Below are 16718 nucleotides of genomic sequence, written 5' to 3'. Positions count from 1 at the left end.
CAGGGTATAGTTGAATTGGAAACGACTAGCTATAAACAGTATGTCCATACCAGCAGGGTATAGTTGAATTGGAAACGACTAGCTATAAACAGTATGTCCATACCAGCAGGGTATAGTTGAATTGGAAACGACTAGCTATAAACAGTATGTCCATACCAGCAGGGTATAGTTGAATTGGAAACGACTAGCTATAAACAGTATGTCCATACCAGCAGGGTATAGTTGAATTGGAAACGACTAGCTATAAACAGTATGTCCATACCAGCAGGGTATAGTTGAATTGGAAACGACTAGCTATAAACAGTATGTCCATACCAGCAGGGTATAGTTGAATTGGAAACGACTAGCTATAAACAGTATGTCCATACCAGCAGGGTATAGTTGAATTGGAAACGACTAGCTATAAACAGTATGTCCATACCAGCAGGGTATAGTTGAATTGGAAACGACTAGCTATAAACAGTATGTCCATACCAGCAGGGTATAGTTGAATTGGAAACGACTAGCTATAAACAGTATGTCCATACCAGCAGGGTATAGTTGAATTGGAAACGACAGACGGAATCATTTCACAGGTGTTTCCAGTCACGTGAAACATCCTTTACTTATCTGAAGTGCACTGCCAGTACAGCGTGTGGTAAAATGTTCGTTTCACATTATGGCACCTTGCTCCCCCCTGGTGTCTCACTCAACATTTTGCTTTGTTCATTACACTTATGCTTGATTGACCATTTAGCGTTCACGTCAATGTACAGTAGACTTCTTTGGTCAAGCTAAAGAATGAAAGCTAACCAACAAGTCATTAACATTCCCTTTATTGCATCAGTTGTGTGTGACAAGGGAATTGACTAAAAAACGGACATTAAAAACTGTCAGTGTGTGGTTAACTGTATACATATTGTACAGACGCAGTAAAAGACACGGCAACATAAGTTACTACTACTGCAAATGAGCCTTTCCCTCCAGTGAAAAGGTTGTGTACCAAATGTGGCCCAATGGCGCCATCAGGTGGATATTTTATGTAAATGAAAAGTTATCCACTTGGTTTCAATCAGTCTATCAAATGCAGTCTTTCTTGACCGCAATCAATGTTCTCGCCAACAGACACACTAATAATGCAATGTCTTTACCATACATTTCTTGCTATTCAAAAATATAATAATAATATATAATATAATAATATAATATAATAAACCCATGATCCAAATGAACCCATTTTTGATTTCCCCAAAGCAGTTCAAAGATATTCATCCAAATCAAGCCAATAATATGTAGGTCAGGTAGTTGTCTATTTACAACGAAAACATTGGACAATACCTTACAGACACACAAACTCAGGAATAAATGCGTTTTCCACTAGTGTCTGGATAATATGCGCATCAAAGATATACCAAGGGATTACAAATAACAGTTCAAATGTCTCAATAACAATAACATCTATATCATGTGTACTGGGTAGACGAGCACTGGACCATTCACATAACCAGGGGCTGGACATGGGAGAAGAGAGAGGAGTGTCTGAGGGGGAAAGCTGTAGGACAGTCCCTGAGGGTTAGTGCACCCAGACTTTGGATCAAAACCCAAATCAAAGCCCAGGTTTCAACCAGATCTAGGCCTCAGTCCGCGTTCTGCCTGAGAATCCTCTTCTCTTCCTCTACGAAACTCTTGTCAGAGGTGGCCTGGCCCAGATCCCGCTTCCTCTTCTCCTTCTGTTGGAAGCTCTCTACCCTCCTCTTTTTTGCGGACACGGATGCCTTGTCTCCGTCCTCGTCTACAACGGGGAGAAAACAGCACGTCAGAATTGTTAATTCAGAAATGAACTGAGATTGCATAGCCACCTACTGTGCTCAAGTCTTGCCTAACCAGCACCGATTTCCCCCCTGCTATAAATATCAAGTTACTGTTTATCAGAGCGGGAGAGAGTCATTATCTTCTGTGTGAAAGTCATTGAGAGATGTGCAGGCATAGATATAGAACCCAGGCAGATAAGCAGATACAACAGAGTTAAAGATGGTGGCGTAAGTTCACTCCACAGCTTGAAATGTCTCCACTCGCGTCACAGAATTGCTAACTTCTCAGTGGCACAACTGGCTAGTACGTTGTCAACTGGCCAGTACGTTGTCAACTGGCTAGTATGTTGTCAACTGGCTAGTACGTTGTCAAGCGAGCAGTAATGTCGGTTTGCGAGTCATTGGGCCCTGGCTCAAGCAGCTGTATGAACTTGTACAGTGTACCTCGGGTAGTACCAAATAAGATGGAAGCTATACCACAGACAAAAGGGAAAACCCAGAGAAATCACAGGGGCTATAAATCTGAAGCATCTGTTTAGAACGTCACCGCTAAATACTTACTTGATCCTTTCTAAAAGTTTTTTAAAAATTGCATTGCTTGGGAGTTGCAAGGGTGAATGTAAGTTTATTGGGTCGCATACACAGTTTAGCAGGTGTTATAGCAGTGCAATGAACTAGCTAGCTCCTAACAAGGCAGTCGGATGTCAAACAATTACAATTGTACGAAAAATACAACAAAAAGCAAGACTAAGAATGGTGGGACGAATCCAATTAACAACCCAACTCTTTATTTTTTAATATTTTCTATATTGAAGAATAATAGTGAAGACAAAACTATGAAATAACACATGGAATCATGTAGTAACCGAAAAATCTAAATATATTTTATATTTGAGAATCTTCAAAGTAGCCTCCCTTTGCCTTGATGACAGCTTTGCACACTCACAATCCAGTATATAAATAAATGGTGTGTATAAACCATACAACTAAATACAATTTAGAGTAGTAGAAATATTAGAATAAGCTATGGTCGGGGATACAGTGACCAAACGGGAAGTGACCAGTGGTTCAATGTCTCTACGAGATGGGAAAGCAGCATTGGCTTTGAGTGTGTATGAGTGACTTTTGTGTGAGTGAGTGTGCATCACCTGGTATGCTGAGTGAGTGTGCATCACCTGGTATGCTGAGTGAGTGTGCATCACCTGGTATGCTGAGTGAGTGTGCATCACCTGGTATGCTGAGTGAGTGTGTTTCAGTAACTAACAGAACTATGCAAATACATAATAAAACGCACCAATAGGATCTTGCTAGTTCTTGCTCGTTTCTGCCCATTTTTCTTCATTTGCTCCAATTTGAAAGAACACCAATTATAAATCTTGGGTTAGTTATCAGTATTTTTGCCTATACTAAGCAGGCAGACCCTGGTCAGTCATACAGATATTGTTTCCCCCTACCTGAATCTGATGGCTGTTCCTCTGTGGGCAGGAAGACAGCGTTGCCCATGTGAGGCTGTGGAGCGTCTTCTCCGTTATCCTCGTAGATGTTGGACCACTTTATGGCCATGTCCATACCTGGGGGAGCTCCCTTCTTGGGCTTCTCTGTTTCTGTGGCGTAACTCTGAGGAGGAGGCACCGCATTTGACTTCCACATCTTGAACTCCTTGGCAGGCTGCAGGCAAAAGATACTCATAATCAACTCCCCTTTTACTTAAAAAAACCAAAAAGGGTTCCCCTATTCATCTGTGCCTTAAGGGTACGGTTTACAATGCATGGGGTTATAATACAACACCTATCCGGGGTATGTGACAAAACATATACACTAAGTGGCCAGTTTATTAGGTAAACCCCATTCACAAAAAAACAGTTTGCGCCTACAGACAGTGAATCACGTGGCCGTGGCTTGCTATATAATGCAGGTAGACGGGCATCGAGACATTCAGTTACTGTTTGATTGAATGTTAGAATGGGAAAAGCGAGTGACCTAAGCGACTGAGCGTTGTATGATCTGTGCCAGGCGTGCCGGTTCTAGGGCTGTGGCGGTCACGAAATCTCATCAGCTGGTGATTGTCAAGCAAATAATTGCCGGTTGCACGGTAATTGATTGTTAATAAACAAAATATTTAGCATCTCCTGGCTTCCCGCCCTACAAGCCACTGATGGAGACCTTTGGAACAGCTACATTTTAAAAAGTCTAATAAATCCATGTAATATAGACTACAACTTCACAATAAATCCATTATTTATTTTAGACAGGTCTAAATAAACATGATGTTAAGAAAATGTTGTCTATTTCAGAAGAACAGAACACCATACTCGGAGTTGTCCTGAAATTAGGTCCTGATCTGGTTATGCCATTTGGCTGTAGGCTACACTAGTTCAATTAGCAGAAAATATTTGATTAGAATTCCGTGGCATTATTTTATTTAATGAAGAATTCAATTGAACAAAGCTGACTAAAATAGAAAGGATATTTTCTCCAAACGATTTGAGGGAGTGCGCACATGCGGCTATTCTGTGTCGAGCCTGTTAACAAAGAAACAGGTACTCCTATATGCTTAATTTAGAGTTGCTAATGTAATGTTCAACAAATGTTGGGCTATGTGTTTGATTTTTAATACATTGTAAGGCTATATGATGCGACTAAAGATTTGAAAAAAGTCGCTTGAAAAGGCATGAGCTCTGCTTTTTTTTGTGCAGGCTGTACACACTTCATCAGTCTCTCATTCACAATTTGACAAACACTTGATATTGCCTTGAATTTCCCGGTGGCATCCCCTTTGTGTGGCCATAACGTACCCTAAAACAATCCATGCCTTTTGCGACCAGTAGCCGTTGTGCCCTTGGGCTCAATATAATAATTATAATTCCCTTCTCCCTGAGTGCTGCGTATTCAGAAGCATCTCTCACTCACATGGCTCTCCATCACGTGACTGGGTCTTTCTCACAGGCTACAAGTGAAGACACATGTCGAGGACGCAACTGCGTGCAACCTTATCCAATTCCGAGGCGCATACTGAAGATATTGGAAGAACTGTTCACATTTACTTTTCGTCAGCCAACAAGATGAGTCGGCCTAACAAACAGCAAAAGCACTAGCCTATGTCAATCTACTATCATCCATAGTACAAAAGTTGACTTATTCCATTCTGTGCGAGGAACAACTATTCCAAACAGTCTGGGACAGTTGTGGGATGCGATGGATCCCAAATTAATACAACCACTAGCATCAAAACAACTCTTTGGCGATACGATCATCGTTCTCGATTTGGCCAACCTAGGGGTGCAAATTGACTAACCAACACTCATTAACTGGGCAATAAACAGCAGAACATTTTCCAAACGGTCAAATGACATGACTAACAGAAAATACTATCCATGTCATACAAGGAATGGACATTTTCATTAAGAGATTAATTTGAATGAAAACAAGCAACAATAGCAAGCCTGTCGTCTAACGCTCTAAAGGCTAAAGCCTATTATTGAACACACAACTGCTGTAATGAAGCAGCTCATCAAACCTCCTTTTTCAAACATTTACCAAAAAGCAATTCGCAGGAAAACACTGTTCTAAACAGTGCACTTAATGCGAGCGGTTTCATATATGACAGAGATTAAAATTACTATCAGCAATTTAGAAAAAAAGGGGCTGAATCTAATAGCAACAACTAGGATGTGCTGCTAATATGACTAGGATTGTGCCATTGGCTTGTTGATATAAAGTAGTGGAGAGGGTAGCAAGTTTTAAGTTCCTCGGGATACACATCAAAGACAAACTGAATTGGTCCACTCACACAGACAGCATCGTGAAGAAGGCGCAGCAGCGCCTCTTCAACCTCAGGAGGCTGAAGAAATTTGGCTTGTCACCAAAAGCACTCACAAACTTCTACAGATGCACAATCGAGAGCATCCTGGCGGGCTGTATCACCGCCTGGTACGGCAACTGCTCCGCCCTCAACTGTAAGGCTCTCCAGAGGGTAGTGAGGTCTGCACAACGCATCACCGGGGGCAAACTACCTGCCCTCCAGGACACCTACACCACCCGATGTTACAGGAAGGCCATAAAGATCATCAAGGACATCAACCACCCGAGCCACTGCCTGTTCACCCCGCTATCATCCAGAAGGCGAGGTCAGTACAGGTGCATCAAAGCTGGGACCGAGAGACTGAAAAACAGCTTCTATCTCAAGGCCATCAGACTGTTAAACAGCCACCACTAACATTGAGTGGCTGCTGCCAACACACTGACACTGACTCAACTCCAGCCACTTTAATAATGGGAATTGATGGGAAATGATGTAAATATATCACTAGCCACTTTAAACAATGCTACCTTATATAATGTTACTTACCCTACATTATTCATCTCATATGCATACGTATATACTGTACTCTATATCATCGACTGCATCCTTATGTAATACATGTATCACTAGCCACTTTAACTATGCCACTTTGTTTACATACTCATCTCATATGTATATACTGTACTCGATACCATCTACTGTATCTTGCCTATGCTGCTCTGTACCCTCACTCATTCATATATCCTTATGTACATATTCTTTATCCCCTTACACTGTGTATAAGACAGTAGTTTTGGAATTGTTAGTTAGATTACTTGTTGGTTATTACTGCATTGTCGGAACTAGAAGCACAAGCATTTCGCTACACTCGCATTAACACCTGCTAACCATGTGTATGTGACAAATAACATTTGATTTGATTTGATTAAAAAAAGTTGATATGAAAACTAGTTTCTGTATGCTTTGTGCGTGTGATAAATAAGATACATGACGACTAATGAAAATACAGTCGAGGAAATTAATTCCCACTAAAGCATGACCGGTCAAATATATTTTCAGCATCTAAAACCGATTAACGGTTAAGATCCCTTGGCCAAACATTTATCTTCTAAAATGTCTGTGTCAAATCAAAATGATCTGCTCCAGCTGCAGGTGTTTCTTTTGAACATAGAAAATGCTCCTTTATTAAAAAAAGAAAATGTTTTGCTCCATGAAGTAATCCAACAATATGTACGCCGCCATCTTGTCTATTTAAAATCTTCTCTCATTGATTGAGACAGGTGGGTCCACCCCAAAGTGTCTCGATCAATGAGAGAAGATCTTGCGCCCAAGAACGCCAAAGTAACCTGTTTAAATGACTATAACCCTGTAGCACTCACATCTGTAGCCATGAATTGCTTTGAAAGGTTGGTCAAGGCTCACATCAACATCATCATCCCAGACACCCTGGACCCACTCCCATTCACCCTAACAGATCCACAGATGACGTAATCTCTATTGCGCTCCAGTGGCATATATTCATGGATGCCAAGCTTCCCCCAAAAAACTGACCTAGAAAAAAATATATATACATATTTTGTCTGCGTTTTCATAATTTTCCTTCAATTTGCAAGAGGCTGAATGTATCTCACCGGAGAAACGGCAACCCTCTGTCTCCGTAGGCCATTATCTGATCCTATCTGGTCATAAAGAGTATGACATTGTTGCCGCCTGTAGCATTGAATGCAATGGAAGCCAGAGAGCATTTTGCCTCCCTTGTATAAAAAGTATAAAATAGCCAATAGCCAAAATAGCCAATCAGTATAAAATAGCCAGTCCTAGCACACCAAAAAAAGTGTCAAGGGAAGCCAGTTTGGATTTGGCTTCACTCCGATCACGTCGAATTAAGAGAAATACGCAATTGACAGAAAGAACTTGAATTGTTGCATCTTGTTGTGTTCCTCCGGTTGCTAGCTAGCTAAAATGGACCCTTTCCTAGATTAGCCTTGTGGTTTTACCTAATTCTCCATACTGGCCAATGATTATAACGGCAATTCTGATCCAACCATAAATTCAAACATTGTGCACCTGGACTGAAAGGATGGAAATTCAACATGTAGAAGGCTAATGTTAACTAGATTAATGCAGGCCCATGAAAGGAAGTTAGGCTAGCGAGCAAGCATTTTAGCCAGGAATCTTAGGATAGCAAAAACTAAAAGCTTGTACTGTATGACAGAGTCAAGAACGCACGCAAACACACAAATCAGAACCATGGACAGCCACCGCATCTTTAGCTTATGTTGATTGGACTAAATAGTTTTTTTGTTTCTTTTAGTTGTCACTGTAGACTAATAAGCAACGGTGATTTAATGATGTTGAAATGTTAAAGTTGAAATGGTGATGGAATTAGTGGAGGCAGCTCCTGTTTTCTTTGAAACTTGCGCTAACTGCTAAATCAATAATAATTTAGTAGTCTGAAAATGTCAGGGAAAAAAACAACTTGCAGGTTATGTAACTGTAGGTTATGTAACTGTTTGTTCCATGCAATATGCTTTGTGGACTTCACCGGACAGAGGTTACCATCCGGTATTGTGATGAAACAAAGGTGTGGTTTAATCTATTCTGCCACTGTTTTCTTCGTGTCTCGGCCTTAGGCCTATATATCATGGTCGCAAAGCAAATGAACTAACGGTATAGAGCAAACACAATTATCACAACATAGGTTGTAATACGGCTTATTTATTTCTGGCTTGGCTCCTCCAGTGATTTCACCCATGCACCGCTACTGTTGCACTCCACATGTCCCTTTCCTACTTAGTCAGAAGGAACGCCTACGTGAGAATGCTATTCATTGACTACAGCTCAGCATTCAACACCATAGTGCCCTCTAAGATCACTAAGCTAAGGACCCTGGGACTGAACACCCCCCTCTGCAACTGGATCCTGGACTTCCTGATGGGACGCCCCCTCGTGGTGAGAAAAGGCAACAATATCCGCCACGCTGACCCTCAACACGGGGCCCCTCAGGGGTGTGTGCTCAGTCCCCTCCTGTACTCCCTGTTCACCCATGACTGTGTGTCCATGCTTGACTCCAACGCCATCATTAAGTTTGCAGATGAAACGACGGTGGAAGGTCTGATCCCCGACGCCGTGATAACCTATAGGGAGGAGGTCATAGACCTGTCCGTGTGGACTACAAGAAACGGAGGGCTGAGTACGCCCCCATTCAGATCGATGGGGCTGTAGTGGAGCGGGTAAGAGCTTCAAGTTCCTCAGTGTCCACATCACTAAGGGATCTATTAAGGTCCAAACACACCAACACAGTCGTGAAAATGGCATGACAACACCTTTCCCTCCTCAGGAAGTAGAAAAGATTTGGCATGGGCCATCAGATCCTCAAAAACTTCTACAGCTGCACCATTAAGAGCATCTTAATTACCTCCTACCCCTGCACATCTACTCGGTACTGGTACCCCTTGTATATACTGATGTATTTATTATTACGTGTTTTACTTTTCTACTATTATTTTTTCTTTGCATTGTTGGGAAGAGCATTTCACTTAGTCCACAAATGGAGGCATACACATTGCTTCATCGAGTAAAACATTTATTTTAATAAACGGGGCATTTTCTAAATTCTAACGAACCACCTGCAACTGGACACAGACATTTGAAAAGATACATGTTTGGCCGAATCGAGAACAAAGATGGTATCGTCAAGTTCAGCTTGGTCGAAAATTCTCTGCTACGCCAAACAGTACCTATCCTGTAACACTAATGGAGCATCACATTAGCCGTTACAATCTGCTAGCCATTATAGCAGATGAGCTGGCAGTCAAGTAAAGCTTGAAAATCCCTGGAACAGAGCTTGCCAGTTGACGAGCCGTGGAAAGTTAGCGGAAGTGGATGATGAGTTTGAATCAAGCAAAGTTGGTGAAGACGAATGTTCTGAATGGACAACAGTAGTATCGAAAACTGGAATAAAAAGGAAAGTGTCTAAAATTGGAGTGGAGGATACTTGTATGAATGATAATGATAATCATTTCTTGTTGGGATGCATTTGCTGAGTAAGAAAGCATATGTGGGAGACTCGTTTGAGGTGTCGAAAATGGTGAAGTATGCGCTCGGAAAAGTAGTCGGTCATAGTTACCAGGAGTGGTCTTATTTGGATTAATTGTATTTCCGAAGAACAGAGGAAGGTTGCAGTGAGAATCCAGACAACAGGTGGTGTGTTTTGAACTTCGGAGTAGAGCACCAGTCAGAGGAGTCATCTCAGGGGTGAAGACGGATGTTCAGGTTGAATCCCTGAAGAGAATTCCTGGTGTGGTTGGTGCCTGGCGTCTGACCCGCTGGGTGAATGGAGAAAAAGAAGAAAGTCTGTCAGTCCTGTTGTTTTTTGATAAAGAGCAAATACCTACGCATGTGAAGCTTTGTTATGTAAGACACGCTGTAAGAGCTTTCGTCCCCAAACCATTGCAGTGTAAGAATTGTAAAGGATAGTGTGTGCAGATGGAGAGAGTATATTGAAGAACGGTGTGTATAAGAACGACGGTGTTGCAATTGTGGTGGGGATCATGATCCCAAGTTCCCGGAGTGCCCGGTAAGGGTGAAGGAGATTGAGGTGGAAAATGTTAGAGCGGTCAATCAAATCTCTTATGTAGAGGGGATTAAAAGAATTGAGAAAACAAGTGATGCACCACAGCGTAGCTGCACATCAAAAGGTACCCTGTGTGTTAAAAATGTGGATTTTGTGGCGTTCATGGCCACAGTTACAAACTGTACAGCCCTACAAATTGTCAAAGACCCAAGCCACCCTAGTCATAGACTGTTCTCTCTACTTCCGCATGGCAAGCAGTACCGGAGCGCCAAGAAATGTTTTTGGGACTTAATGATTTTAAATCTGAAGACTTGCAAGGGTTACTTGAGCCAGAAGACCAGACCTCCCAGGTTCCCCTTGAGCCTTTGTTGGGAAGAGATCTGTTTTTTTTTTATTAACAGAAAAAGTTTGATTTAGTTTATTTACTGTTAGTTTGATAGTTTTGGTATTTAATTGCATTTGTGGGAATCCTGTTTCCATCCCGCACTGTAGGTGGCGGAATGCACATTAAATTGTGTGATCGCCAATAGAGCAAAGAAGAACTCTCCAACTTGTAGTCCTAAAACACGGAAATAAATTAACTCTGGTTTGTTCAGCCATCCCTATGGCAAAAAAAGAGGGTTTGGGAATAAACGCCGAAAATTAAATCTACGCTTAATACAGGTCGTATACGTTTTGTTATATGAGATACGAGGTCAGTTAACGAGACCTTTATGCATTATGAAACTTTTGTGATTTAAAAAAATGACGTTAGCTGATGAAAGTTATCTCACAGAACAAAACGTATAAGATCAAAGCCTGTGATTCCCACAGACATTATTTTCTGCTTTTATCCTAAAACCGCCATTCATTTTCCTCATAGCAGCCTTTGTCCAAGGAACCATGGCGGAGTGTCTACAAAAATAATTACTTTTTCTCTCTAAACTTGTGGCAACACTGTAGTTTAGCTTGCTTGTAAAACTAACGTTACCTGGCTGGTAGAATACAGTACAGTTTCACTGGCTAATGTAACACTACACTAACGTTAGTTACTAGCAGTAGCTGCTATATTGTTGTATCGCTGTGGGAATTAGCTGGCTAGTTACATAGCAACGGAATGCTAGCTAGCTTCGTATTTTTACAGTACCTCTTCGGGAGCTTTCACGGCGCGGCTCTCCCAATCTACCTGTTTATTCAATGGGTTGTACAGGAAGGATGGCTTGGCAACCGACTTGAAGAGCTCGTCGGGTTTGGGTAGAGGAGCTCCACTAACCGCCCGCTTAGTCCCGTGTTGGGGAGATTTGTTGCCGCTTCCAGTAGCATCGTCCTCCCCCTTTCCTCTCGATTTCTTCTGGCCCCGTTCATCAGAATCGCTGCTGTTACTATCGCTACTGTCACTCAGATCATCGTAACTCATGAAGTAATGGAAAGAGTCTGGTTTCTTCTTATCAACCATACTGATGAAAGGATTACATTAGCTAGTAATACGTTGAATTTAACTTGAGAGATAGGAATATAATGCCCTAGCTAATTAGCAAGCAACCGTGATAATTTTGCTGGTTACTCCATTTTGAATCACTATTGCCGTAAAATGTGGAATACCCTAAAAAGTTGTCGTAAAACTATTTTCTTAAAGGAGCAGTAGTCCCTTTTTTTCAAGACGCTCAACATAACTTTGTGAACAGTTATTTTCCTCAAGCTCAATGCACAACCACATTGTATATTTACCATAATCAAAATCTATTTTCATTTCTTAAACCAGGGCTGTAATATACAGTGTGTGTGAGTGTCTCCTAACCTACAGATTATTCGTATAGTATACAGTATATACTGATCAAAAATATAAACACAACATATAGACTGTTGGTCCCATGTTTCATGAACTGAAATAACACATTTTGTTCACAAATGTATTGACATTCCTGTTAGTGAGTATTTCTCATTTGCCAAGATAATACATCCACCTGTGACAGGTGTGGCAAGAAGCTGGTTAAATGGCATGATCATTACACAGGTGCACCTTGTGTTGTGGACAATAAAAGGCCACTCTAAAATTAGCAGTTTTGTAACACAACATAATGCCACAGATGTCTCAAGTTTTGAGGGAGTGTGCAATTGGAAAGGTGACTACAGGAATGTCCACCAGAACTTTTGCCAGATAATTGAATGTTAATTTCTCTACCATAAGTCGCCACCAATGTAATTTTAGAGAATTTGGCAGTACGTCCCTCCGGCCTCAAAACCGCAGACTACGTGTAACCACGACAGCTGTGGACCTCCACATCTGGCTTCTTCACCCGCGGGATCGTCTGAGACCAGCCTCCCGGACAACTGATGAAACTGTGGGTTTTGCACAACCGTGGAATTTCTGCACAAACTGTCAGAAACCGTCACAGGGAAGCTCATCTGAGTGCTCAGTATCCTCACCAATGCACAGAGATACCATAACAAGATCCTGACGCCCATTGGCGTGCCATTCATCCGCTGCCATCACCTCATGTTTCAGCATGATAATGCACGGCCCCATGTCGCAAGGATCTCTACAGAATTCCTGGAAGCTGAAAATGTCCCAGTTCTTCCAGGGCCTGCATACTCACCTGACATGTCACCCATTGAGTATATTTGGGATTCTCAGGATCGACGTGTACGACAGCGTGTTCCAGTTTCTGCCCATATCCAGCAACTTCGCATAGCCATTGAAGAGGAGTGGGACCACATTCCACAGGCCACAATCAACAGCCAGATCAACTCTATGCGAAGGAAATGTGTTGCGCTGCATGAAGCAAATGGTGGTCACACCAGATACTGACTGGTTATCTGATCCACGTCCCTACCTTTTGTTAAGGTATCTGTGACCAACAGATGCATATCTGTATTCCCAGTCATGTGAAATCCATAGATTAGGGCCTAATGAATTTATTTAAATTGATTGATTTCCTTATATGAACTGTAACTCAGTAAAATCTATGTTGCCTTTTATATATTTGTTCAGTGTATATGTTTTTGCAAAACTCTTTTGGGGGCAAAAAATAATCACTTGCGGGCCTGTTTTGGTCCGCGGGCCGCCTGTTGCCGACCCTTGACACAGAGGACTCCATCTAATAAATATAATTACGGTATGTTATATTGTATATTGTGACCATAACAATGGATTAAACGAGTACATTTTATACTTGTCTCTTATCTCCGGTGAGTCGATATTCACGTCAAATGATGTCATTCCCTTTCGACCACGCCCACAAATTGGTGAAATAAAATGATTTCCCATTGCAAAAGAGTCAACTTAGTTGCAGATTTTTTTGTTATACAGAAATAACAAAACATGCCGAAAAGCTGCTGTGTTGTTCAATGTACTTGTAACCAGGTCAAAAATCCCGACCTATGGTTCACAATGCTCCAATGTAGCGAAATGGAGCCTGAAAGAAGAGCCCTGGGCAGCTTCAGGCTATTCGGTGTGGAAGAGTGGGAAATGTCAGGACCCGATGTCCAAGGAGGCCGACTACAGGTAGCTACAGTACGTGTATGTAAAACATTTTATCACACATAAGACATTTAGCTGGTTTATCATAGTCTGTTTGTAACTCCAGTCACTACTGTATAGTTTGTTTATGTTGTTGGTCTTGGCTAGCCTAATATTCCAGTCTGCTCGTTTTAGTCAATTACAAAAAAACGACATTGAAGAAAAGTACAAAAGATTGCTTTTCAACATTGCCTGCTCCCGAGTGTTCTCACTATTTAGCAAAACGTAATATTGTAGGGCTTCCATCATGCCCCTTTTCACGATGGTCTAGGAAAATAAACATATTTAAATGTCATTTATATGTTATGAAAATGTTCAGACCTCATGCACTTGCAAAACACATTGTCATAATCCCAAAGATTTAAAAAATAAATACACCCAAATATTTTCTGAATAATTTGTTCTCATGTTCATCTTCCAAGGCCATCCAGTTGTAAAAAGATTTCAATGATCAAATGTACGACCACCAGGGAGCAATATAACACTTGTTTTTGAATGTGTGACTGAGGCAAAAGACTGCTAGTGCAGCCCAATCACTGTCTACTATATCAGCCTTCATATCATGCACATATGTCTCTAAGAAGTCAACAGTTCAATTTGAGTTAAGTTTATTGTACAAAGTAGATGAAAAGCTCAAATCAAGATGCAGTGTAAAAGTTATTCTACACTTTTTATGTGATAGAGGATTTGTGCAATTTAGTTTTATTGGTGTTGTTGTTTGTTAGCAATAGGGTAATAGTGTAATAATTTGATTATCATTTTTATTTGTATTTACATACTAATATTTGTTTGTATTTGTCTTTATGTCTTTTGATATTTATGAGTCTTATTGTTGTATATATATTGATATAGTTTTAAATATTACGATTCATTATTTGTGTTGTTGCAAATGTGTCACGTTCTGACCTTTATTTCCTTTGTTTTGTCTTTATTTAGTATGATCAGGGCGTGAGTTGGGGTGGGCAGTCTATGTGTGTTTTTCTATGCTTGGGGTTTTGAGTTCAGCCTAGTATGGTTCTCAATCAGAGGCAGGTGTCGTTAGTTGTGGGTGTTTGTTTTCCCGAGTCAGTGTTTGTCACCACACGGAACTGTTTCGTTGATGCACGTTATTTTTGTTTTGTTTGAGTGTTCAGTTGTTTTCGTAATAAATCATTATGGACACTTACCACGCTGCAAATTGGTCCGATCTATCTTAATCCTCATCAGAGGAAGACGACAAACATTACAGAAACACCCACCAACCAAGGACCAAGCAGCATGGTAACCGGCAGCAGCGGATAAAAACATAGGACTCCTGGACATGGGAGGAGATTCTGGACGGTAAGGGACCATGGGCACAGGCTGGAGAATATCGCCGCCCCAAGTCTGAGCTGGAGGCAGCGACAGCGGAGAGGCGGCGGTATGAGGAGGCAGCACGGCAGCGCGGCTAAAAACATAGGACTCCTGGACATGGGAGGAGATTCTGGACGGTAAGGGACCATGGGCACAGGCTGGAGAATATCGCCGCCCCAAGGCTGAGCTGGAGGCAGCGATATGAGGAGGCAGCGCGGCTAGAAGCCCGAGAGGCAGCCCCAAAAATGTATTGGGGAGGGCACACAGGGAGGGTGGCGAAGGCAGGTAGGAGACCCGCGCCAACTTCCCGTGCTTACCGGGGAGAGAGCAGACCGGGCATGCACCATGTTATGCAGTGGAGCGCACAGTTTCCCCAGTGCGTGTGCATAGTGCGGTACATTCCAGCTCCTCGTATCGGCCGGGCTAGAGTGGGCATCGAGCCAGGTGCCATGAAGCCGGCTCTACGCATCTGGTCTCCAGTGCGTCTCCTCGGGCCGACGTACATGGCACCAGCCTTACGCATGGTGTCCCCGGTTCGTCAGCACAGCCAGTGCGGGCTATTCCACCTCGCCGCACTGGCCTGGCTACGGGGAGCATTCAACCAGGTAAGGTTGGGCAGGCTCGGTGCTCAAGAGCTCCAGTGCACCTGCACGGTTCGGTCTACCCAGTGCCACCTCCACGCACCAGCCCATCAGTCAGGAAGTTAAAGCTTGGTCGCAAATGGGTCTTCCAAATGGATAATGACCCCAAGCATACTTCCAAAGTTGTGTCAAAATGGCCCCTAATCTCAGCTCATTACCTGTATAAAAGACACCTGGGAGACAGTAACCTTTCAGATTGAGAGGGGGTCAAATACTTATTTACCTCATTAAAATGCAAATAAATGTATAACATTTTTTACGTGTTTTTCTGGATTTTTTAAAATGTTATTCTGTCTCTCACTTTTCAAATAAACCTACAATTTAAATTTATAGACTGGTAATTTCTTTGTCAGTGGGCAAATGTACAAAATCAGCAGAGGATCAAATACTTTTCCCCCTCACTGTAGTTGGTGAACCAGGCGAGGCAGTCATTTGAGAAACCAAGGCTGTTGAGTCTGCCGAATTAGAATGCTGTGATTGACAGAGTCGAAAGCTTTGGCCAGGTCGATGAAGACGGCTGCACAGTACTGTCTTTTATCGATGGTGGTTTTGATATCGTTTAGGACCTTGAGCGTAGCTGAGATGCACCCATGACCAGCTCGGAAACCAGATTTCATAGCAGAGTGTACGGTGGGATTCGAAATGATCGGTGATCTGTTTGGCTTTCGAAGACTTTAGAAAGGCTGGGTAGGATAGATATAGGTCTGTAACAGTTTGGGTCTAGAGTGTCTCCCCCTTTGAAGAGGGGATGACCACGGCAGCTTTCCAATCTTTAGGGATCTCAGACAATCCGAAAGAGAGGTTGAACAGGCTAGTAATATGGGTTGCAACAATTGTGGCAGATAATTTTAGAAAGAGAGGGTCCAGATTGTCTAGCCCAGCTGATTTGTAGGGGTCCAGATTTTGCAGCTCTTTCAGAACATCAGCTGAATGGATTTGGGTGAATGAGAAGCGGGGGGACTTGGGCCAGTTGCTATGGGGGGGTGCAGAGCTGTTGGCCAGGGTAGAGGTAGCCAGGTGGAAAGCATAGCCAGCCGTTTATAAACGCTTATTGAAATTCTCGATTATTGCAGATTTA

At 42.2% G+C, this 16718-nt stretch overlaps 1 protein-coding gene across 2 annotated transcripts; it reads right to left on the bottom strand.

Moving 5' to 3' along the window:
- Positions 1–799: 799 nt before the first annotated feature.
- Positions 800–11733, bottom strand: LOC115145358 (UPF0690 protein C1orf52 homolog). Of its 2 annotated transcripts, none has more exons than XM_029686854.2 (3): positions 11295–11733; positions 3245–3458; positions 800–1771 (listed from the first exon to the last, which is right to left on the bottom strand). In XM_029686854.2, the coding sequence occupies exons 1-3, from the start codon at positions 11601–11603 to the stop codon at positions 1617–1619; spliced, it is 678 nt and encodes a 225-aa protein (XP_029542714.2). In that variant the 5' UTR covers positions 11604–11733; the 3' UTR covers positions 800–1616. The 2 variants fall into 2 exon arrangements, with proteins under 2 accessions (XP_029542714.2, XP_064859282.1); XM_065003210.1 differs by having other exon boundaries at positions 11334–11733.
- Positions 11734–16718: the final 4985 nt, after the last annotated feature.

Source organism: Oncorhynchus nerka, linkage group LG17 (genome assembly GCF_034236695.1).
Source record: "Oncorhynchus nerka isolate Pitt River linkage group LG17, Oner_Uvic_2.0, whole genome shotgun sequence".
Taxonomy (NCBI): domain Eukaryota; kingdom Metazoa; phylum Chordata; class Actinopteri; order Salmoniformes; family Salmonidae; genus Oncorhynchus; species Oncorhynchus nerka.
This window is presented reverse-complemented; position numbering and strand designations above follow the sequence as displayed.

Excerpts from the sequence above, each read along its gene's own strand:
- LOC115145358 (XM_029686854.2), bottom strand. The coding sequence starts at position 11,603 with ATGGTTGATAAGAAGAAACCAGACTCTTTCCATTACTTCATGAGTTAC. Across the intron at positions 3,459-11,294 it reads CCGTGAAAGCTCCCGAAGAG|CCTGCCAAGGAGTTCAAGAT; the intron begins GTACTGTAAAAA and ends TTTTGCCTGCAG. Across the intron at positions 1,772-3,244 it reads GGAACAGCCATCAGATTCAG|ACGAGGACGGAGACAAGGCA; the intron begins GTAGGGGGAAAC and ends TCCCCGTTGTAG.